This window comes from Porites lutea, chromosome 4, assembly GCF_958299795.1.
Source record: "Porites lutea chromosome 4, jaPorLute2.1, whole genome shotgun sequence".
In the NCBI taxonomy this organism is placed as follows: domain Eukaryota; kingdom Metazoa; phylum Cnidaria; class Anthozoa; order Scleractinia; family Poritidae; genus Porites; species Porites lutea.
In genome coordinates this window covers 43,614,458-43,640,362 of record NC_133204.1, presented here as the reverse complement: position 1 = coordinate 43,640,362, position 25,905 = coordinate 43,614,458, and the positions used below count along the sequence as shown (strand labels likewise).

The following is a 25,905-nucleotide window of genomic DNA, read 5'->3' as shown; positions in this document are numbered from 1 at the left end:
TGGTAGTTAAGCCTCGGGTGCAAATTTGCTATGAAGCCTTAGGTACAAATTTGCTATGACGTTCTTTTCAAACAATGAAAACTTTTACACATAATCTATTACTTTTTTAATAATACATTTGTATCAGAAATACAAACTATGCCAAGATTATGTACATGGTGTATAAGCATCATAAATCAGCATTTACAAGGAACAAATTTGTTTGATAAGTTTCAAATGAAACCAACACCCCACCCTGCCCCACACCTGAAATGACTTATTATTATACAATTCAGACAACAGTAATAATTATTAACAATTTCAACAAAAACTACACCTACGTAAACATACAGATTATCTACATTGTGTCAATCCATACATAGATTGGAGTTATGCCCGAAGAAAACACAAAGCACTACACAGAACACAACGCTGAGAATAATTTATAAAATAATGCAAACTTTGTTTCTGAAAGCACAGTAAACGCAACCCAGAATAAACCTGTAGGTAACAACTGGGGCGGATCCAGGATTTGACGAAGGGGGGTTCGGATAAACGCCCGCCGAAGGCGGTAGCCCCTAGGGGGGTCGGGGGGCATGCTCCCCCGGAAAATTTTTAATTTTAGGGCCTCTGAAATGCGATTTCCAGCATTTTTAGGGGCAATTTGAAGTGGCTTAATTGCTCTAAAGTCACCTCCATTTTTGTGCTAACTACAGTAGCGTGGCTTTACGCAATGCCGGAATTGGAATGATTGGCAGATTTGGCATAAACTGTCAGTTTTGGCGGGACGTGTAAGCGTTAATAAGCAGTAATTTTATAACTCAAGCGGACGTACTAGAGGCCATTTTCAACTAGGCACAAATTTGTCTTGTTTTTGTTGCTGTTTTCGCGTACAAAGACACAAAGAAATATCATTTTCAAAATATATATTTATTAGCTGAGTTGGTTCACTTTTTTTTATCCACGCGTTTGTTGTACGTTTTTAGGTTCAGTTTAGGGGGTTCGACCGAACCACCCGAAGCACCCCTAGATCCGCCCCAGTAACAAGTACAAAGAATGATTTAAGCCTGCTTAGCTTTAACTGGCCTTAAAAAAATAATCAGAGAAGAGCCTTGGAAGTCAGTCTTACTTGCCGGGAAACTTTTCGAGCCCGACGTCAAATTTTTAAATTAAAACCTGTGGAATAGTGGCAGAGTTCCTAGCTCATAAACCAATCAAATTTGTTTCATTGACTGATAGTTTCATTGTATTATTTAGATAACCTTATGAGACTGATAACAAAGTCTCCCAAGCGTTTGTGTACACCCTTGCAACAAAAAATCAGCACAGAAAGGAAGCCACAAAGTACTTGTGACCATACACGGATATTTTGATAACTTTCAGGGTAAAACGGCATTGTATACTTAAAAATCACTGTGAGTCTAATCCATTAGTAATAGGAATAGGCACAGTACACAAACAACTTGGGTAAAGGCTTATAACTAACAAATGCATGATAAACTCCAAAGAAAACTATATATTCCCGAAGGGAAGGATCAATTTCATAAAGTTAAACCTTCATTCACTGCAGAGCTGTTTTACCAACCAGGGCTGGGTTGTTCAAAGTTGGGTTAAGATAACCCAGGGTTAGTGCAAAATTTGAATTCAAATTTGAAGGTTTAAAAAGCAAATTAAGTTTTACTCTTTGTCTACAATTTGATGACTGGATGCTCTAAAAAGAATACTGAAAATTCTCGGAGAACTTGCTTTTGAGGAAAAGAAAAGGAAGCCTGGATTAAAATTTAACCCCGGGTTAGCGCTAATTGGCCTTTGAACAACTGGGCCCAGGTCATTATTTTGCTTTAAGCAAACATTTGTTTGATGTATAAAGGTTGCTACCAGAGCAAGACAGTCCATGAATTTTAAATTCGAAACCTACATAATGTCAATTTTCATAACTAGGTAATTAGCACCCCAAAACAAACATTAAATATTGAGTGCAATACTAAATCATGGATATTAGCAGTAGATTTGTAAAGAGCTACAATTCCTTAGAATAGTAAAAACTCTTTATAACCGACTTATTGAATGAAATGAAAGATCAAGTATTGTGGAAGGAAAAGGTTAAATTACAATGAAAAATGAATGAACATTTAGTTGTTTCGGATGGTTCAAGGGGAGAAATGTCCATGACACATTTTCGTGTCCTCTGTTTTTTTCAACAAAGCAAAACATTGGTTTTTTAACCTCTGCTCCCCTGTAGTAGTAGAAGTATTGTTTTCTCCCACACATTTTCTAATGACCAACCTACTCCAGATAGCTTAATAAAGAGAAAATACAATACCTAAGTATCTACAAGTAGTCCTGCCCAAACACTGTAATTACATCAGATGAAGTATTTACAGCTACCTTGACTTTAAGAATATTTTTGTATATACAAAGTTGCAAGGAAGTCATGTAAACAGAAAAATCTGCTTCCTAGAAAGTAATTTATAGGCTATTTTAACACCCCTAGGGCAGGGTGGTGTGTTGCTGGCTCTTTGGATTTGTGTCGGAATTGAGGAAATCCCACATTAGAATAGTGTCGTCATGAGAACTACTGACTATCTGAAAATCATCAAACTGCAGTCTGAAAACTCTGCCTTGATGTTCCTGTTAAATAATCGAAACAAAACTATCAATAATTGTTTAGTGACACATGACAGGTTTGTTAGGAGTAGAAAAAGACAGGACAGATCATCTGCCACGTCTTCCAAACCTAGTGTATCAACACCATTAACTATTATGGCTTGGATGAAGTACTTACATTCTTGGTGACTTAGGGCCCACACAGGGGGAGGGGCTGAGGGGGCCCGGGCTCCCCCACCCCTCACTTTTTGAAAAATAAATAAATAAAATTAAGTACAGTGGAACCTCAATATAACGAAGGACAAAGGGACTGGCAAAATATGTTTGTTATAACAAGGTTTGTTAACTTATATCAAGGTTCTTTTTCATATTGTCTTATATTTTATTATTGCTGGAGTCAAAAAAAGTTTGTTAGACCGAGGACTTCGTTTTAAAGAGGTGCCACTGTAATATACATTTTCATATAAATAGTATCTTTGTAGGTATAATAATCTTCCAGCATCAATATTTATTAATTTATTGGTCTTTTTCAATCCTAGATCTGATGCGTAGTAAGCTTCAATCTTTACAAAACTGCACTTAGTCCTAGACTTCTGCATTTTCAAACCAGCAAGGCTATGTATGGGAATGGAGTCTTTTTTGATGGAGGTTCTCGATTAAATCTGAAGACTAGTCAACAAGAACTACGGTTTCAGTAGCTTGACTCCGCTCAACAATGACTCAAGAAAAGTTCAGTAATCTGACAGTTCCAAACAGCCACAAAGAGAGAACAGCCAAATTTAGCCCCCCCACCCACTTCAAAAGAGGTGGTCACCGGCCCCTGCACTTTAAAAACTGCTCTCTGCAGGCCCTGTGACTCAAACCCGCTAAAGACAGAATTTAAATTTTTGGTTTTGTAGTACAAGCCATTTCATGATCTTTTTTTTGTCTTGAGATTTCCAGTTTTAGTTTCCACAGTGGTTCATAAATTTGGGATGTGTGATATTGGTATTTAAAAATTCAAATCCACCCTACAAATAGTCATTAGGAATTCCAAGGCTTATCGGTGAGGGGGTCTTAAAGGCTAAAATTTTTCAAGGAAAGTCTGAAGTTAAAATAGAATTTCCAGAGGGGTGGGAGCAGTAGCTCCAGACAAAAACCCCTCCATGGGAGTAGTAGGGATATTTTCTTAAAAACAAGTTTAGTGAATGCTTCTAATTTGAGAAAGTGTCAACTTGGACCTGATGTTTGAGGTAAAATGTGATTCTAAACCATTGAATATAATACCACATACCACAAGTGTTCTCAAACACAATGTTCCTGCCGGGGCTCTTGGATCTAGAGCAGCTTGAAGGTCCCACACTTTGATTTTCCTTTTATGAAATTAAACAATAATATTTGTTATTACTTATAATATTATTTTAATAATATTCTGTAAACAATCAAACATCAGCATGTGCTACAAGTGTGCATAATGCTTTCTATTTTACTCCTTTTTATGACAGTATAAATTTTTACTACACACCACCAAGGGAAGTGTGGACACTGCAGATGTCTTATAGAGACATTTATAAAACATTTATAACTAAGATAGTATGCATGCTCTGATTGGCCAAGAGGTGTGTTTGCATGAGAGTATGTAAACATGGTTGTGACATCAAGATGTTTTGCTTTTTGCATGTTAATCACACAAGCACGAATTTGAAAAAGTTTTTGAGTTCAAAACCCGACAAGTTTATTTTATTCACCCATTCCCTCATCAGTTAACACTTGAAACAAACATGCAGTGTCACTGTCTTTTTGCCTAAGCTGATACTTTAAGCAAGAAAAATCCGTATTTTGGAAATCATCTTATTTGTAAAACAAGAGCTGATTACGCGTGCAAGACTTCGCGACTGTTAAGAATTTCTCTTTTAATCAGTGCCACAACAAAGAGTTGCATTTTTTCTCAGGGAAGTTGATTTATAAAAGCAATTGAAAACTTTTTTCCTGTATTTGCATAGCCTGATATAAACACTTGAGGGGTTGGGAGAATTCTTGACAGTAATCCGAACCCTCGACTTCATCGCAGGGTTTACATAACAAACATGGAAAATGTTTTCTACTGCTTAAATAGGAGGACACGCCAACAGTTTAACAGTCAGATGAAACTGAATCAAGCTTTAAACCAGTCCCAATTGTAGCAAATGGCATTGTCCACCAAGTATCACCAACATTTTTGAGAAGTCGAAAGGAATTTACAAGTTAAAGTTTTGTTTTTGTAATTTGGTAAAACATCTGATCAATATCACATACTAGGTTATTAATAGAAGTTATTTTTCTGTTGCATACAAGTCATGACTGTGAAAGTATTTTGTGAAGAGATTTCCAAGGTTATTGCCCCCCCAGGGTTCCAGCCTAGAGGCCAGATCCCGAGGAGGCACCCTAAATTCCCTTGGGTAGAGAAGTATCAATTTTTCATTGTATTCATTTTGGTAATATATGAAATCTTCTCGATCTGAAGAAACTAGGCACGCAACATGGTCGTGGTTAATTTTTCAGCATGTTTTCAGGGCAGTCTTAGGTAATTCTGATTCAGCAAGCATGCAGGTGGTATAGGAAAATTCTGGAAACATGTTGTTGACCAGTCAGCATTAGATTCCATCCTCCAGAACTACCTTCCCCTTTTAGCTACACTTATACATGAAAATTCTAAGTCTCTTAAAATTCTACTCTTCTAATCTTTTCCTAAGTTTAAGTCCAAAAAAAAGGAGATTGAAGGTGGCATAAGCACGATTTGAGAATCACATACAAACACAGAGTACCTCACAATGATTTCCACAACAATGTTGCCAAGCAAAAAATTCTTTAAAGCTTTACCACAAAGTTTTGGGACTGCATATACTTCCAGAGTTTACTTATGAAACAATCTGACCACATTTTAAACTCAGCCCCTTTGTTACTGAGATAAATTACATGTCTACTAAAAAAGAATACTCTGTACATGCAGTCTTTCTGTGGTCTTAAAAAAATGGTAGAAATTCCTTTCAGTTCCCTTACCCATCATAAGCACCACTAACTATCCTTCTGTTGTCAAACCGAATACATCTGCAAAACAAGATGGTGACATATAAGAACTCTGCTAACTAGAGTACCCATCACAGGCATTGATATCCCATTCCATTCTTTTAATTGACAATGGAAAGCAAAGCACAATGCTGTAACCAACCCTCAACAAAAACAAAGCACTACATTATTACAGTAGTTGGCTGAAAAACTGAACATTTCTGGACAGAATTTTCTTGAATAAAGTATAGGAAAAACATTTTCAAAAAATGTTTTCATCATACAATAATATTGATACAGTGAAAGAAATTGTCACAGAAAAACATAGAATGTGTTTCCAAGATGCTGTGACTGAGGGTAATTTAACCCCCTTAACTGTATACATACTGTATACATACTGGTAATGATTTGATAATAAAATTAGAGAGCGAGAAAGAAGAGTGTTAATTTATGAGAAATAACTTGTGCTTTACAGCCCAACTTCTGATGTAGGATGCCATCCAGCATTCTGGCCTCTTTAATAGTTAACATCCATGTTGTTTTATTGGTACACTGAGGATACAATACATAAAAACAGTCTCCATTTGAAAGATAAAGGTACAGAAATTAAAGAAATCCTAAGTTAAGCACACAATTCAAAAACCACTTGTTACCTAATTGGCTAAAAAATATTTATTACCTGACTAATTCTTCATGCCCTTCTAAGACTCTGAGACAGGCTCCACATTCAATGTCCCATAATCTATCACAAGATACACTCATTACAATTAGGGAGTGGCTTTACTGTTTGTACCCAGAAAAAAAGGTGTAGAGAAAGATCAAGATATCCTTCTGTTTCCATTAATTTTATGAGCAGCAGAAACAGTAAATTTGATTATGCCTCTGAAAAAATGTAACTCAAAAATGGTTAAAACAAAAAATTAATAGCACCATTCAAAAGAACTGAAAGTGGAAAATGTTTCATTCAAATGATGACACTATCATTGAATTCTGTCCATGGATTCAGAAGAGAGAGACATTTTTTTAAAATGACTTCTCCACTACATAATAATAGTTACTCTACATAACTGACTCTTCAGAAGCACAAAATATTTTGACTTTTCTAAAAACCAGGTGAGTACGTAAAGAAAGTTTATTTTTCATACATAATAAATTGCCATTTTAAAGGGGTTGTACCATGGCTGTCTGCTTCATTTTCTTTATAATGCCAATTACACGTCCCTAATCGTGGAACTTGAGAAATTACTTGAGAATGACAAACTCACAGCTTTGAGTCCAAAAAAATGTCTTCCAAGCATTTTATCAACACAACAAACAAAAAATGAAATTTGAAAAACTGTTGGGCTAACAAGTTTTCAAAAAACACAATTTCAATCCAATTCAATTTCCTTCTCGTTTGTCCATCTGTGCCTCCATTGGCATTTGCTGCACTATTTATATCTCCTTCTCATGTTTTGTACAGTTACCTGTACATGTTGGTAGTTCTCACTATTTGAACTTTGATAAATTTTGTGACAGAGCTCCTTTAATATTCACAGCTGCTATATATTAGTCTTACCTAATTGTATTATCTGAAGAACCGCTAACTACCAGTCGATCCCTGTACTGTAAGCAGGCTATGCCACGTTTGTGTCCATTGAGGGTTCTGACAAACTCACAGGTGGAAGTACTCCACACCTAAAGATAAACAGAATTCATTATAGTTCCCTTACGATTTGACTAAAGTTTTAGGAGCCTTAGGAGCCTTCATCTCAACGTTTTTACCAAGTGATTGTGTGGATCACACAACATCTAATCAAACATGAAATGTAGTATCATGGTTGTTTCAATAATTCTCATTTTTACAGATTTCACTTTGTCAGATCACCTTGTAGAACTTGCTACAAGTTGACATCAGGAGTTTCTTAGTAAACAGACTGAGCTTTTTAGGCCACCAAGCGAAAGCAGACTTGTCTTGCTTGAAGGGTTTCCATTTGCCTTTTTGGCAAAAAAAATGGGGAGTGGCATGACTTGCGTTTAGGGTTTTAGGGGACATTTGTGAGTCCTTTCCACTCCGACAAAAACAATCAAACGCGTGGGGGGGAGGGGGGGGAAGCCTATAAAATAGCTACATATATGAATTAAGTTCCACGTAACATAAATTGCTCAATTTACTCTACTCGACGAGAAGGATCAAATATGTTGCCTATGGAAACCAATGGATGCCTAACTGCTCTGACCTTCATAATTTTAGTTTTGAACAAGGACATAGCACTATCTGCCCTTTGAACAAATGGAGCCTGGTCTCAAGCTTTTTTTAAAGTGTTAAACAGTGAAGGGCTGGTCTGAAACATGGACTTAAGTAGATTGTACCTTAATTGTTCTATCTCCAGAGGCTGACACAATGTATTTGTCATCAAAGTCGACAACATTGACAGCAGCTCTGTGTCCAACTAGCACTCTCCTGAGGTTGATGTCCGTTGGTGATTGCATATCCCACACAGCTATGGAGCGATCCTGAACAAAAAAAATTCCAAGGAAACATTTTTATTTTCAACAAAAGTCTACACGAGTGATTTTTATCCAGTTATTTTATCAACTAACTTACTTCCTAAGGAAATGTGGAAGAATCTAAGACCAGCAAAGACAGTGAGTTCTGAAAAACTGAACCGGTGACTTTCTTAGCCCTTTACCACACAGCACTCTACAACAACTGTGCATAATGCTGTAGTCTGTTTTAACATTATTCATTTCAACTTTTTATTCACTACTAATGGAAGAAGTGTGATCTAATTTCTTCCTTGGCTCAGTTATTTTTCATTGCTTTTGCTTGGCACTTAATTAAAACCATCATTCTGTTGGAAATATTATGCATTAACATTAATTACATAATTAATAAGACTTTGTGGGAGGAGAACCTGCTATATCCAAATCAGCTAAACAGACTAAAACGAGCTGTAAAAAAATTGCATTGCCGAAAATCACAGACCAAAGTGCTTGTTCATAGAAGCTTCTACCACAATGGGCCAAAAGTAATTAAGGCTGGTTTTCACTAGCGACGGAGTTGGAGTCAGAGTTGGAGTCGTAATCAGAAGTGTAGAGCTCATAATCTAGTGAAAACAGCGTTCCGATTCTGGTTATGATCTAGTGAAAACCAGATTGTCGGAGTCAAAAGCAGAAATGAAAGAACTTAACCAATCACAAAGCGTGGGAATGGGTATAACTGTTAAGATTGGACATTAACATTTGGGTCCATTTATTACACTTGTGCCTTTTACAGCTTCCCAACAAATATTACTCAACTGGTTTTCTCCTCATCAGTAACAATTGAGTCAGTTCCTGCTCTTGGTCCTGGGGCCTGTTTCTTGAAAGCCCCAATAACTTTTCATCCCCAAAAAGCTGTTCCGTGTTTTTTGTGTTTGCATTCAAGATCAAGGTTCCAATAATTTTGAAAATGATATAATAAATTTATCAGTTAACAAAGCAAAACTGACTGGTTTGTGAGCTAGGAACTGAGCTACCATTCAACAGATTTTGATTTTGAAATTTGCCTTTGGGCCTGAAAAGTTTCCGGGCCTCTTGAGAAACGGGCCCCTGGTCCCTGGTCCTGTCCCTAACCTTTATTATAAAGTTGGATACCGCTTTACAGTCATGCCAGACTGTCAAGCATACTCCCATAGGTTCCACTAACAAATCAGTTACTTGAAAGATGAATTCGTTAGCCGCAGACATTATAAAATTCAAATCTGCTTTCCTGCATCTGTAATGAGCAGTGAGTTTTTTACAATAACCTCTTTGTATTCAGTCAATAACAAATTCATTAATGGAACCTTTGGGAGTACACTAACTTGACCTGGCCGGACTGTAATACATGCCCTACAATGCACGATCCAACAGTGTCCTTCTCATAAAGAGTGCTGACTGCGTACTATATAAGAAATTATTGGATCAATTTAGGTTCCAGGGAAACTGCCCACCTACCCCTCCCCTAAGCCAACATTTTGCCCTAAGTGAGAAGTAAGGGATAATGTTGGCTTAGGGGAGGGGTAGGTGGGCAGTTTCCCAGAAACCTAAATAGATCAAAATTATTTACCTTCGAACATGTCACCATCATGCCATCTTGAAATCTCAGATGAAGGACAGCCTCACAGTGATGGATTAAAGTGTTTAACATTTCACCAGTGTGAACATTCCATACCCTGCAGAAGAAATTGTCCACTCATTTAACAGTTAATCCTGAGTCTGACTCCTTTTCTCTGTAGATTCTTGTAAAAGGTTAAAAAGAAGAACTAACATAGATGGGGTGCATGAAGAAAGCCCCATAAACTTATCTGACCAGCTGCTAGATTCTCCTTTTGAATTGGGTTAAGTTAAGGGAGAATTTAATGTAAAATCAGGAGTCATTGTCTTTTTTAATGCATATTACTCTCTTGTTACCAAATTTTATGACCACCTTTCAGTAAAAACAATGTAGATACTTTATTAGCACCATGCTCATAGAAATAACAAAAAAAATTATTAAGTACCCTGGAGCGCCTTTTGCTTTTGCAAAAATTACCTAACAGTGGAATCACTTGAACCAGTGACAGTAACATTCTCGTCATATTGAAGACAAAGAACGGAGCCAGTATGGCCAGTTAAAACTTTGACACATTCTAATGTGTTTTTGTCCCATATCTAAAATGAAAACAGAAACAAATTATTGACTTAGTACTGACAGCTGAATTTGTCTATGACAACTACTGGTTAAAAATAACAGGGACAAATGCAGAAAAGTCTTGCCGCAGGACAAGAAACTATGATGCTATGCAAAGGTGCTGCAGCTGAACGTTGAAACTGATGTTGGATCTTGTGGTCAACAAAGTTGTTACGACAAGAATACATTTTACCGTAACTTCAAAGTGTTATCCATGGTACAGTTAGCCTGCAATCGATCATGCTCTTCCTTCATATATCTCTACTTTTTTGTCTTTTGTGGGAAGAAAAATACAATACACGTACATCTATTTACCAGATAACCAACCAGCAACTGGAAGTATTTCTGACTGGTCAACAGTTTTGTTCTTATTGGCTGAAGATTAGGTTTGACATCACACAGGATTCCCAGGTGTTTGAATGAAACATAACTGATTCGCATAGTTAACATAACCTCTCCGGCTTAAGTTTTGTTTTCTCGTTTCCGTTTCCGTGGCAGAAAAAAATATTGAAGTTAACTCGATCCAGCTGATACATGTATTACTCCATCAGAGAAGAATTAGGATTGTGCTAGGTTTTCAAAGAAATGATAATTGAACATAGCCAACGTTTTGATTTCCCCAAGCACAAAAATATTTGGTAGCACATTAAATGTTTTACACACAGGGGGTGGTTGGCAGCTCATGCAAAATATGTAAAGATCAGGTGATCCTTTTTGCCTCTACAGCTTCTAACGAAAAACCTGATCCGAGGATATGGTACAGTACACACAGTGAGTTACTTCAAAGCCGTGTTAAAAATTATGGAACCAAGGGTAGAGAGTTTGAGCAATGATGATGGCAGTGTTAGTGCGAACATCACAGTACAATAGCATTTGCTACTGGTTTAAATGGTCAAGCTGGAGTGGGCACTGCCTTGTAGCCTTATTACATGCACTGATGCAGCACATACCTTAATTGTGTTATCTCTAAGACCACTAACTATTTTGTTGTCATCATACTGCAAGCAGTAAACACCTTTGCTATTCTCACTGCGACAGTAGATACGATGAAGAGAATGACGGCCACAACGCCAATTGGTATCAATTGCCTAAAAAACATTGATGAAAAAAATTAGCTCTGGCAATTGCAGTTCAATTATTATTTTTGCCTGCAATTTGATGATTAGATACACTAAAAAGGAGATAAAAAATTATCCAAGAAATTGCTTTTGAACAACAACATCAAAAGAAAAACTGGATTAAAACTTAACCCCAGGTTAGCACTAATAAATTGACCTCTGAACAACTGGTCCTGTTTTCACTGAAGCAATAATGTGTTTTAAAGTTTCTGTGTTACTGCTTACATTTTTTCAGTTTTAATTTTTATTTGAAACAAAGACAAATGCCATCTAACATATAAGGCCAAATTTCTGAAGAATAACATAAGCAACCCATCTCAACTCATAAAAATCAAATGTGTGGTTCCAGAAAATATCCATACCCCCCCCCCCCCCCCACGGAAGACCATTGGAAATTCCGAGGGGGAAGGGGGGGGGGTTCAAAGGCAGTAATTTCCGAGGGGTAGGGGGGGGGGGGTTCATGGGAAACTTTTTTCCAAAGGGTGACGGACCACGTGCAAAACATTGAAAGCAATGTACGATCGATCAGAAGCACAAAAACATACCTAGGTACGTTGTTTTGAAACAAAAGTCAGTACTCCTGGCCATTTAGATGAGGTTAACATCATTAGCTTTAATGTTTCTGTTTTTCTTTGAGTTAGCTAGTGCTACAATCTCCAGTAGAATGATGTGTCTTTGGAACGAAGTCCAACCAATTTAAAATGGCGGACATAACTGGATCGGAGTCTTGTCTTCGTCGTGTTTTTGTCCGACCAACATTAAAGTGCTTTCACTTCTGTTCACTGAGTGTCTCTTTTCTCTACCTTCACATGCAGGAAACACGTTTTTGATAGGTTTCATGTTTTACCAGTGTTTATTGGGGGTAGTAACTCATAAACAATGCCATTAGACGAGAGTACTTTCGTTCCCATTTCTTGCTCAACCTTCACAAGGCTACCTGGCCAGTAAATCATGACATTAGGGCCGTTTATACGAGAGAAAATAAGCCGCGGCTTACTATAGCCGCGGCTTACATAAGACGCGAACACCCCGTATAAATGGTACAAAATCTATGTTCACGGCTTATTCAACCCAAGGCCAGCTCAGGCCGCGGCTTATCCTGGCCGAGGGGTTTTGGGATGGGCTTATCCAAGCCGCGGCTTACCTTGGACGTGAAAGCATTCGTATAAATGCACTCAAATGTTGTCCGCGGCTTGCTGAAGCCGTGAACGACTGCTGCGCATGCTCTGTTTTCAATTATATCCCAGACCTTCACGGCCAAGAGACGCGCGTTGCAATGGTGGGAAAATGAGTTTTGTTTACATTTACACCGTGGAAACTGGCGGATAGAGATTCACGTAAAAAAAGGAAATGTGTGGAGTCCCCCAAAAGAAAAACAAATCCTGCTCATATGCAGCAAGCTTGAGATTGCGGGGCAGCATGATGTCTGTGCTACCTCGGCAAGCGTAAGTTCAGCCGATTTTGATTTTAAATCTACGCTTATTAAAAGTACAACCTGGCCGCGAACTAAGCCGTGAACCATTTATACGAGCAGTTCGCGTCTAATATAAGCCGTACTCGTATAAATGGTTCCTTTAGCGTCTTATGTAAGCCGCGGCCAGAGTAAGCCGCGGCTTATTTTCTCTCATATAAACGGCCCTAATGTTCACGAAACCTAGCGTGTTGGCATGTGTTAGTGAAGTTTTCGGCCCTTAAATAACAATCAACCTGAAGAAACTGAAAAAATTTGTAGCAAAATAAACAGCCATAAAGGAACCTTGTAAGTTTCTGGGGTTTTTTTGCTATCGTTTGCAAAGTTGTTTAAGCGGGTGAAACGTAAGTTGTCTTCATAACGTTCGCGTCGGAATATAAAGCCCAAAAATGTAGCACAATCGACGTTAAAGCTTTGCAACCCAAATGTTTAAGCTTATAAGCTTGCATAAAAACAAGACAGATATAATATTATTTGCAAAAGTGATGGCGAAGAAGCTAAAAGTTTGGCTGAATAATAAGCATAACAAATGTTTACACTGCACTGTTGTAATAACATTCTACACCGTATTTTCGCAACTGAGTTAGTATTCACTTTCTTTGTTTTTAAGTACTAAAACCACTTTGAATTTCCAAAGGATGGTAAGCGAAGTCCCCGTTTGAAAATTCTGGGAATTCCTGGGGGGAGGGGGGGGGGTCTTCAAAGACCCCCTGGAATGGAAAATCCTGGGGGGTGGGGGGGGTGCAAATCAAAGAGTCTTCCGTGGTGGAGGTATGGATATTTTCTGGAACCACACAATATGAACCCCAGACACTAATTTGAGCATCAATAGTAACTAACCAGGTAAGAAATAGGGAAAATTAAGAAAAAAAGTTGATGTAAGTGACTAAGGTTTTATCGATTAGGTCATGCTACACAAAGAATGATTGTTAGAAATAGGTTAACTGTACCTCAAGGTCCTCATTAATTTTTGGAAAGAGCCTTCTAAAGAAAAGATGTCGAGGAGGGTCTGCGACTTGTGCTTTGAACAAATACTGTCCCCTAACAGAGAGAGAAAAATGGAATTTGTTATTCATGAGTTAACACATGCCAACATAAGCCTGTAATTGGCATGTGAGCTAAGACATTGCCTATGATTATTCAAAAACAGTCATCAGCAGCATACCGGTATATACATGTAGGACATTATCGACAAGAAGGGTCAACTAAATACTGCAAGAAAAATACTTTTTATTGAATCACTGTCACCAGCTGTGAATGTAAATCTATCAAGGAAATCTAAACATAATTGTCTAAGGTTTGCAGTGTGCGCCATCACTTTGATTGGCACTGAGGACAATGCTTGTCCTTTGGCCAGTACAGACAGTAACGTACCTAAATTGCCCATTTAGATGAGCAAATTCTCAATTCTTAATTGGTGACAAGAATTCTCCCATCCTTAGTCATTTATAAGAAAGGTATTTTCTTTGTTGAAGTCTCTATTTTATCCAATCCTTTTCCCTTTGAGTCGTTCTGTACATGTCAGATTAAGATGGAATCCATCGGGAAATTGAGACATTTTAATTTTCAGCGGATAAAAAGCTTGTACAGAATAGTTTAAAGTATAGTCCATTCTTTTTTTACATTTTTCAAGGGCTATAGATATAATTACATGTACTAATAGTTACCGTATCTGTAATAACACCAAAGACAATTTCTTATGGGAGCCCAAGAAAATGAATTTCAAATTTCACAGGAATTGTGAAAACTCAGGTAAAATTTATTGCATAAGATTTCATTTTGGTCCATTTTGTGAAATTTGAAATTTTAATGGCTCTAAGAAAGTGAAGAAAGCCTTATTTTCATCTTATCCCAATAATATTACCATCCTCTCCTCTCTGACAACCCTCTCCATAATGGATCTGTTCGGACTTTTCTTTCGATAAGCTTCTTCCATAGCATTCCATCAGAAATTACTCTGTTCCACTCTTTACAAACTACCTCTGCTGCACAGAGAGACTTGGCATCCAAAAAGGATAAGATATTTTCAGCTATATGGTCCAACCCCTTAGCTGTCAAACAACGACAAAAAATAGGTACATTATTTTTTAGTGAACCTTCTACACAATGATAAATGAATGAAGCAGTTATATCCCAGTGGGGGAGGGGGGGGGGGCTGCTCCAGATTTCAAGTGAAGGTCAAGTTTTTTTGGACTTGAAATTTTTGATTCCAGTATTTTTGGGTGCCATTCTGTGACTTTCATAAATGTTAGATAATTTTGTTAATAGAACTGTCAAATGGGCATGCCCACCCTCTCCTCTTCATTCTCACCCCCAGAACTGCAAGCACCATACAGTGTAGGTAGATTGATCAACAGCTCTGCAGTGCTTGACACTAACTTTGTTCAGACACTAGGCAATGGACTGGTAAGTGAAATAAATCACTAGCCCATAAGAAGAAGCCACTGGTCCAAAAATAGCCTGAAAAAATACCCAAGAGGCTGGAACCATTCTTCCTGCATCAAAAGCAGAGTTTGAAAGATCTCTTACCCAGGTCCCTACTTTATTGAGTGACATGAAAGTGAGGACATACATTCCATTTCCAACATGGCATCCATTTTGCGGTTCAATTGTACGATACCTCCTCGATATGGATAGATAGTCCTTTGGTTTACATTTAATACTTTTAAAAAAAGATATAGAAACTATGATGAAGCATTTTAGAAAAAGAACTTCCCAAGTTACAGAGTTGTAGAAATTTTATTTTGTCCACCAAACTATGTGTAACTGGTCAAGGGGCTAGGAAGAGCACATTTTTACTAGCCCAACGTGAAGTTTCACTAGTCCTTGACAAGTGGACTACTGTTAGTGTTGAGCAATGCTCTGGGTGGGGCCAAAGCAGGATGTCTGCAGAACATGGTTTATTTTTGGCTTTCTGCGCAGCCTTTACTTCATAGCTTAAAAAGAAGTATATTAGATTCATAAAGCACTTTTTTCGCCTTGTGGCTTGAAAGAATGAAATACACAACATGTAAAGCTTGGTTTTATTATTATTGAGTTGTATTCACTCTGATATTGAGTTGTATTCACTCTGATATTTATGTGTGTACATTGACTGGAATATGGGTACAAATCAACTGAATACTGGGTATGAATCAATTGAAATCTGAGTATGAATTCACTGGGTACGAATTGACTTGGGTACCACACAACCAGTTTATGTGCATTGCCCTGGTCCTACCCAGAGTTCTCAGTCTGTGGCTCTGACCACAAGGATTGCAGCTTCCGGGGTGAGAACATCCCCTCAGTTAGGGACAAGACATATAGGCGCAGTACAGACACCCAAAGAATGGAAATTTCACCCCTAAGTTATTTTACCCCAGTTACTTAGCCCGCTATTTTAGAGTGAGTTTGTATTGATTTATGGCTTATAGAACAAGGAATGTTACATTAAAATTTTGAAGTGTGCTTGTTTCGCTTTATGGCTTATACATTTGTAGAATAAGGAACAATATATTTGGAGCGTGCTAAATGACTTGAAAACAGGGGGGGTAAGTAACCGGGGCAAAATGACTTAGGGGCGAAATGATCAGTTACCAATGTGGACAGCAGCTAAAATCTCAGCAAAAATAAATTACACACACCTGAATGTATAAACTACTGCTACTACTACATGTACTACAGACTTTCACTGATAAGGACACTACCTTCAGGGTGTCCACAATAATTAAGGTCGACTGTATTAATAGAAAAATGCAGATTCTAGCTTTTTGAAAGCAAAAAATCTAAATAAATAATTAAATCAGAATTTGCAGTGTTCTCAGCAATGGTAATCCCCCCCGATAATATACTCAAATCTTCGGCTCAGACTACACATATATTTCAGATTAATCAGACCACTTTAGAAGATGCAATACACTGATAATCAATGATGAACGCAGTACCTGTAGTTTATCTTCAATTTAAAAAAAATATTAAAAAATGAAAACACTGACTTCTGAGTTAAAGAACGCAACAGCTGACAACGGGTTGAATGGGTGAAAATACTGAGCTCACATTTCCTATCTGTTGTTAAACGAATCACTCTATAAATGCCTATGTAAACAGCCCCTCCAAAACAAAAATAACTATAAACATAAACGTTGGGAAGTGCAAAAACGTTGATGAAGTATGTAAAAGATCTTGGTTTGCGGCATGCGATATAAAACCGATATTGCCTCTGAGGGGAGCTATGTGAAGGAGGGAAAGGTGACTTTGGTCAAAACCGATGGATGAAAACACGAAACAGCGTACATTTCAAATCAACGGTAAAATAAAAACATAAGTGTATTAAACGACTGGAACGAACAATGCATCAACACAACAATATCACAACATACATCAACTAGAAACGCGTCTTTGATCGGGGGAATAAATAATTATAACTCGACTTTCGCCTCGATCTTCTCGTTTGAACACTCTTTAAAGCCTTATAAAGGAGAAACGTGGACGTTTATTCGTTTAAGAACAGAATCAACTTACCAGGTAAGGCAGTTATAAAATCTCGCTGCAACATTGGCTTGAGATATGAATTAATGTGTCCATGCTGATAATGACACATTTTCGAGAGTAGATATTCTACAAATTCAACTTGCTGGGTTTCTGACCATTTCTCGAAATGCTTAACACAAGCCTGTCTTTCTTCCATGTAAAGTTCTCGGCTCCTTTCGTTTTCGTTGGTTCTGTCTTTCTCGTCAACTTCGCCATCAATAACCATAACCTAAACGGCAAAAAGAAAGTTTCACGTCACAATTTTAAGCACTTGCAAGAGATTTTAAAAAGATCTGGAATAAAGGTGACTTAATATAATCCTTACACTATCCTCTTCGAAGCCGTAGTCGATCATTTCGTCCTCCATGGTGCTAATGTACCGAAGTTTTCTGCAAGTGAAAAAATTATCGCTTCCTTATGTTTGGTTGATCGGAACCTTCTTAAAACTCATCGTGACATCACGGAAATCATATTACGCATGAGCAGTACAATATGAAAACTCGTCACCAGATTCCTATTGCAAACTCGGCCGGAAGCTCGCGCCTTACGGAAGAGGGGACGAACCCCGTCTTTACGGAACTGTTAATTGAACTCCCCCGCAAAAACTAAACTGATCCAAAAAATAACAGGATGCCGACTAAATTAACCGAACCCCACCCCACACTCTCTTTTCGGAGCGAATCCAATGGTTGTAATGGGAGGGAACAGCCGTAACGCCGTGCTAGCCGTTGAACTAATAAAAAGCATGTCAACGGCCGCGGATAATTACGTGGTAAATGGAATGAATTCGAAAATATTTACAGCGCATTTATACGAAAGCTAAGTTTGATCATTTTTGAACATCGGAGTTTGCTCTACTTGGACTTTGGTGCCGTGAGCCTAGGCTCCTAGCTGTTGGCTGCGTATTGTGCCATGTTGAAGGCGAGTGTGGATAAAGACAAGCCTGCGTAGCTGGAGGGATTGTTATGCGCAGGGTATAGAGTACGTTCTTGGCAGTGGAGCCGCGAGGGATGTTCGTGAGCGTCGAAGCGGCGAGGAAAAATAATATCTGACTTGCTCCCGCTCTTTTCGCGCCGTCCGCCGCCGAAATCAACAGCACTCGCCAGTTTTCCGATCTGTTACTAAAGCAAACTAAAACTCCGTTTTTTTTTAAACAGATTCTGTTCTCAAACTCCTATTATTAAAAACAAGATCGATTGCATAAACGGAGACTAGGATTAATTTCAAATAAAATGTCTTGCACAAATATTGGCCAGTATTGCGCTTTTTGATGATCATCATTATCATTAGTCCAGCGGGTCTGGAGTTCCCATACGGTCATAGAGCACTGCCGGAGAACCAACAACAAACGTTACCAAATATGCCGTTGCCTCCGGGATTTAAACCCTGGCCCCTTTGCGGAACAGGATAAAGCCGGGTCCTGGGCTCCTGCCCCGCCCTCGGTGGTACCTCTAACAACAACAAAATCGTTTGATTAAATATGGTTAAAATCAAGGAACAACTTATAAGGCACAGGGTATAGGTCTTCCTATCTTAAATATATGTTTGATAATGTCGCTCACAAACTGTATGAGAACAGGAAGATTAAAAACTGGGAGTACACCTTTTGCAGTGTATAGTGATCCTCAGACGCCCTCATGAGATACTTTCAACCCTTTAACTTTTATTGACCAGCAAAATGATGACTTTAAAACAAGTGATTCACATGATTAAATTAACTGCAAAAACCGTGGACGAAGATCCTGCTAGTTGTAAACAGCCAAAATATAAAGAACCAAGAACGAGAAGTCCAAAGACTACTGCAAAGCTGATTTAAAACAACGTGTATTGTTTTTTATAACAATATTTCGGCTGGCCATACCAGCCTTCGTCAGGTTTACAGATGTTACTGAGCTTATGTAGCAATCACAATATTATATAGATGGAGAATGTCGCAATAAAAGGGAAAGGCGGAAATGACGTACAACATAAAAACTGGAAAGGAAAAATACTAAGGATATGCATTACAATAATTCGTCATGGCGGTTTATAGGCCATGAGGTTCAAGAGTCATGGCCTTATCTATCTTGTGTGACTTGTGCGGCTCCCTGGCCTTACGAACTGAGTCACGTGAAGAATGAATTTTCTCTAGTGGGATTAACTGCATGTCAGTATGAGAATGGTTAGAGTGAGAGAGAAAGTGTTCAGAAACAGTAGTGGGTTTAGATTTAATGTCAGTTTTGTCGACTGCACGTCTGTGTTCGTTAAATCTATCCTTGAGACGTCGCTTAGTTTCACCTATATATTGTAAATTACAACGGTTACATTGAACCATGTAGATCACATTTTTAGTGTTACAAGTTATGTGTGAAGTGATTGGGCGTGTTTCACCTGTAGCGTAAAAGGTATAACTTGTGAGGCTGTTAGTAATGTATGGACAAGTGGCACAATTACATGGTCGGATTTGTACCAAAAAATGCCTGGATAAAAGGTCTTGTATTAGACTACAGTCTCGCGAGTCTTAGACCACGAACTGCCAGCAGCAAAAAGGCTGTGTAAGGAGCGCACATGTTTATCTAGTTAGTATTTTGCCACTTTTTTCACAGCAAACTTTTTTTTCTCCAAAGTTGAAATATTGCTAAAACGCGGAAAAGTAAAAATATCCTGTGCAGTAGGCGGAAAGTAAGAGGCAAATCACGCGAAAGCTAAACAGAGGTGAAATGGGGAAAATGGGGAGGGAGGAGGCGAGGGAAAAGGTATTCTTTCTCTAACACTTGTGAAGGCAAAACCATAACGACAAACCAGTGAGGGTCCGCCGGATCTTTAGTAGACCTGGATCAGTAAAATCTTGAGTACCAAATTTTAAATTATATTATTTAAAACAGTAAACTGATCCTTACGACAGGAAGAGTGATAGAAAAAAATAAAGAAAGAAAACAAAAATAAAGTGGTGAATTACATTTGCCCGATATTTCTGTTTGCAACACAAACCTTCAAGGGGGCTATGAAAGAAAAATGTATACAGATAAAAGATGAACGTTACATATGCGAGATTTGAATACATAGCAAAAAGAAAATGAAAGGCTACTAAAAAGCCCCCTCCCTTATCGTTTTCTCGTTTGACCTTGTTACGCCGCGAAATGTAATAATCGCCACAAAATGTAATATTAACGCAAAATGTAATAAGAATCGCCGCAAAATGTAATACTAACGCAAAATGTAATAACATTGACGCAAAATGTAATAAAATTTTCAACGCAGAATGTAATAATCTTTCAACGCAAATTGTAATAACTTTTCTAACGCATAATGTAATAACGCAAAATGTAATAATTTCCGAATAACGACGTGCATGCTATTTCAAAATCGGTATTGTTGCTCAGTCATCGGTAGCGAATTCAGATTTTCAATTAAATTATAAGCTATTATTATTATTGAGATTAATATTAATATTAATATTATTAATAATATTAATATTACTATTAATATTAACTATTATTATTATTATTATTATTATTATTATTATTATTATTATTGCTAATATTACAATGAAACAGCTGAAATGAGGAGATGTAATCATCTTTAAGGAACCGAATGGGACGTTTGTTTCCGCTGATTTGAACGTAATACAGGTCCCAATACAGAAGTAATATATTATGTAGCTCTAACTTCTATTGAATTATTGCACATTTTCTGTTAGATGTCTAACGCTACAAAAGACAGAATAGTTAGATTGAAAATTCGGGAAATATTTCTAGAGGTGAAATGGGTGACTACTGGTGTGAGTATTTCCCAGACTACTCAAACAAATAAAACGTTATGATTAGCTATGAAATTTTCGTTGAACATTAGTTCAGGGTGCAAGGGTAGAGCTAATTTAACGTTATTTACGTACATACGAAACCAGAACACCATTTATTATCTTCAAAGTAAGGAATGCAACAATAACCGTTGTTATTCGCTGACATTTAGGAATCGATTATAAAATACATTAAACCATGCAACTCTAGGCTTTCATACGGCAAAAATATAATCCTGTTCACAGCATCACATTTTTCCCTCATATAACGCAAGATGGTTAACGAAAAAAGAGAAATAGTGTATAATATGATAATTATGAGTTGTAGCCTCAATGCAAAGGGCATTAATGGTGGCTTTTTTGTTTCCAGTAGATATGTGTAATAAAGAACCATCCGTACCCTGCCCTGCGACCTATGGGGTCATGGAAGTAACACGACGTTTCAACCGTTATTTCATTGATAATAATAATGATAAGAAGAAGAAGAAGAAGAAGAAGAAGAAGAAGAAGAAGAAGAAGAAGAAGAAGAAGAAGAAGAAGAAGAAAATCTATATTATTACTATTATCAATATTAATATTGATAATAATAATAATAATAATAATAATAATAATAATAATTCACATGAAGATCAGGATCAGCTACTGATTACTGAGCCACAATACCGATTTTAAAAGAGCATGTACGTCGTTATTTCGGAAATTATTACATTTTGCGTTATTACATTATGCGTTAGAAAAGTTATTTCAATTTGCGTCAAAAGATTATTACATTTTGCGTTGAAAATTTTATTACATTTTGCGTCAATGTTATTACATTTTGCGTTAGTATTACATTTTGCGGCGATTCTTATTACATTCTGCGTTAATATTACATTTTGCGGGGATTATTACATTTTGCGGCGTAACAGACCTCTTAAACGCGAAACAAGACGCTTTGAAAGCGTTCATTTGGGCGGAGTTTACATGCATCAAAGACAGATAAACTTCAAAGTCAACAGGGCAAACACGAGCTATTAAGGTTATAAAAAGTCCTTTGCCAGTCACATAAAGGAATTTTTTCGACAGGGGCCAATTCGGATAAAACTTTAAAAGTGTAATTTACAAGTTACGCGTGCCCATTGTTTTAATTAGAGTCTAAAAACAATAGCGGAGCCTCAATTGGTAAAGAAAATGGAAACCTATCGATGAGAAATTTTGTTTATGACGTCAGCGTACGCCTGTTATCCTGTCCACCGACCCGTACAGTGACTGTGGGGGTAGATGAGAGGGAGATTCAGCAGCGGAAGGGACAGGAGAGTCCAGACAGCTTGCGTTCATCTTGACGAAAAGTTTACCAGTTCACCTAGCTAGAGGCAGCCAGTGGAATTGTTCCAGTCAGGAGCCCATGTTCCAGTAAAATCTTCAAGTCTTTTTTTGTTTGACTTACGATAAAATACTTTAAAAATATATATTTTTACCTGGGTCACGCTTTTGATCACGCTCTTGCAACAATCCAGTCTCAGATTGGTCAAAGTTGTGACAGGTGAATTCACAAAATAGTTTTTTATCTATGGATTTTTAATTAACTTTCATATGATTGTATGCTGTGATCTCTCATCATATAATGTTTTTAATATAGTTTTATTATCTTTTATTCATGCGTAAAAACTGACGCAGCATCTTGAAGTTTGTTTACCGACAACTGGACGTTTTAAAAAGTTTTAAATGCTTTAAATGTTTTCAAGATTTGAGCCCCGCGATGTGTGGCCTCTTTTATCAGGATAAAAATGCGCATCATCACACTGTAGCTTTAGCTTATCACTGGCTCACTCGCACAAGAAAGCACTCAGCCCTGCGATACAACATTGACAAAACACTGTTGGATTACCAAATTAATCAACTGAGCATGATTCTATATTCAAAATAAAGATGATCGTCGTTCATGGCTTTAAGTTTGCGAAAGAATCGCCCGATTTCTTGGTAAAAATCCAGCGCCAGCTTCCTCTAAATTTAAAATCAATTTTTGTTTTAGATGTTTCAAAGATTATAAATTTGTCTGCTAGCGCGGATGTATTCAGACCCAAAGAAACACAACTCACAAAATCACCTAGTGTTTATTACCGTTGAGAAAAAACTTTCTTTATTTCATGCTTATTGACCACCTAAAATACAAGTAGTGGAAGTATTGGGCACAGGAAAAAATTGGCGCGTGTCTCCCTCGCGCGCGCCCATTTTTCTTGTGCCCACTAGACCAGGGCGGATAAAGGTTGGGCGGTGAAACGAGCGCGTCCGAGCAAAAAGGTGTGATGTAGTGGACTGGGACTCTGCTTAGAAATGTCGCTTGTTTTCGACTTCGGTCAGGGCTTGCGATGTGGTTTGTACATTAGACACTGCCGCTGTCACTGAATTATGGCAGCTTGATTTGTTTTCTTGCACTTCTTCCTCGTTACTTTATGCCGGTACGCTGCCTCCGAGAGGCAAGTGTTGCTATTTTTTAGCGGGAGGTTTAGTTGGAGTAGACAAACATCTCTTTCAAAGGGTTTCTTTTATTACTTCCATGACTCTACCACTGAATTATATTTTCGTTCTGCTACTCGCCAGTGTCGATGTTATTCCAAAACTAAAACAACTAAGTACTGTCTAAAACACGAAGGAAAATCTCATCCATGTCATCCCAAGCAAAACTAAAAGACAGCAGTAGATGACGTGTATTTTATAAATGCGTGCAGCTCGTGCAAGGTGAAATTATGCTAATTTCAATCACCATCATCCTCCTTTTTAATTTTGAAAAAAACATCTCATACGTCTTTCTATTTCTTCGAAACTTCAAAATTAGTTTCCCCTCAGTTTTTACTGTTTACCTTGTTTTGTTTTAGAGAGAAAAACGGAGAAAAAACCTACAACTAACCTCAATAAATTTTGTTTACATGTGGTTGCCGGATTTGCAACGCATTGCGCGAATTGCCATGGCGCGTTGCACCCGAGAAGCAAAGTTTGAAGAAGTACAACGCCACTATATCAATATATATCAATCTAATTTTTTGTTATGTTATATAAAATTTATCCCCCTTTAACATATGTAAAAATTGAGGTTAAGAAGTGTTAAGCTTTTGCAAACGAAACGGTGAAAGACGATTAGGTGATATTTAGTGGAAGAGGGAGGTATTCAACACTTTCAAATAAAACTCAAATTTTGGCATTATAAGACCAACAAGTTTGACTTATAGACGTACAGACACAAACATATGAAACTGTTTATTGATATTGTTATGAAACGAATTTATCTATTTAACATTGTAGCCTGAAATTACAGAAAGCAAATAGGATTTCCGGTTTGCAAAAAGGAAAATTTCGCCGGCCCTCAAGAGCACCGGAAGCGCGGAAAGAGCGCTCGTGCCAGTCCTACTCCGCATCACACATTAAATAAAGAGCGGAACGCTCGTTTCACCCGCCCAACCCAGGGCGGATAAAGGTTGGGCGGTGAAACGAGCGCTCCGCTCTTCATTTAATGTGTGATGCGGAGTAGGACTGGCACGAGCGCTCTTTCCGCGCTTCCGGTGCGCTTCAAGGCCGGCGAAATTTTCCTTTTTGCAAACCGGAAATCCTATTTTCTTTCTGTAATTTCAGGCTACAATGTTGAATAGATAAATTCGTTTCATAACAATATCAATAAACAGTTTCATATGTTTGTGTCTGTACGTCTATAGGTCAAACTTGTTGGTCGTATAATGCCAAAATTTGAGTTTAATTTGAAAGTGTTGAATACCTCCTCCTTCCACTAAATATCACCTAATCGTCTTTCACCGTTTCGTTTGCAAAAGCTTAACACTTCTTAACCTCAATTTTTACATATGTTAAAGAGGGATAAATTTTATATAACATAACAAAAAATTAGATTGATATATATTGATATAGTGGCGTTGTACTTCTTCAAACTTTGCTTCTCGTTTGCAACGCGACATGGCGATTCGCGCAATGCGTTGCAAATCCGGCAACCGCATGTAAACAAAATTTGTTAAGGTTAGTTGTAAGGTTTTTTCTCCGTTTTTCTCTCTAAAACAAAACAAGGTAAACAGTAAAAACTGAGGGGAAACTAATTTTGAAGTTTCGAAGAAACAGAAAGACGTATGAGATGTTTTTTTCAAAATTAAAAAGAAGGATGATGGTGATTGAAATTAGCATAATTTCACCTTGCACGAGCTGCACGCATTTATAAAATATACGTCATCTAGTTATGAAACACGATCTGCTGTCTTTTAGTTTTGCCATGGATGACATGGATGAGATTTTCCTTCGTGCTTTAGACAGTACTTAGTTGTTTTTGTTTTGGAATAACATCGACATTGGCGAGTAGCAGAACGAAAATATAATTCAGTGGTAGAGTCATGGAAGTAATAAAAGAAACCCTTTGAAAGAAATGTTTGTCTACTCCAACTAAACCTCCCGCAAAAAATAGCAACATTTGCCTCTCGGAGACAGCGTACCAGCACAAAGGAACGAGGAAGAAGTGCAAGAAAACAAATTATCAAGGCGCCATAATTCAGTGACAGCGGCAGTGTCTTATGTACAAACCACATCGCAAGCCCCGACCGAAGTCGAAAACAAGCAACATTTCTAAACATAGTGCCAGTCCACTGCATCACACCTTTTTGCTCGGACGCGCTCGTTTCACCGCCCTACCTTTATCCGCCCTGGCCCAACCTTTATCCGCCCTGCACTAGACCACTTCCAAGCGCCTGCCACGCAGGCTATCCACGCGCACCAG

General features: G+C 37.8%; 1 protein-coding gene across 1 annotated transcript; it reads right to left on the bottom strand.

The window, feature by feature from the left end:
- Positions 1 to 98: 98 nt before the first annotated feature.
- On the bottom strand, positions 99 to 17,843 carry LOC140933716 (F-box/WD repeat-containing protein 1A-like). The gene is made up of 13 exons (XM_073383332.1): positions 17,709 to 17,843; positions 17,375 to 17,612; positions 14,739 to 14,925; positions 13,825 to 13,915; positions 11,236 to 11,373; positions 10,148 to 10,266; positions 9,683 to 9,788; positions 7,963 to 8,106; positions 7,169 to 7,287; positions 6,290 to 6,352; positions 5,605 to 5,652; positions 3,860 to 3,938; positions 99 to 2,610 (listed from the first exon to the last, which is right to left on the bottom strand). The coding sequence occupies exons 1-13, from the start codon at positions 17,748 to 17,750 to the stop codon at positions 2,470 to 2,472; spliced, it is 1,515 nt and encodes a 504-aa protein (XP_073239433.1). The 5' UTR covers positions 17,751 to 17,843; the 3' UTR covers positions 99 to 2,469.
- Positions 17,844 to 25,905: the final 8,062 nt, after the last annotated feature.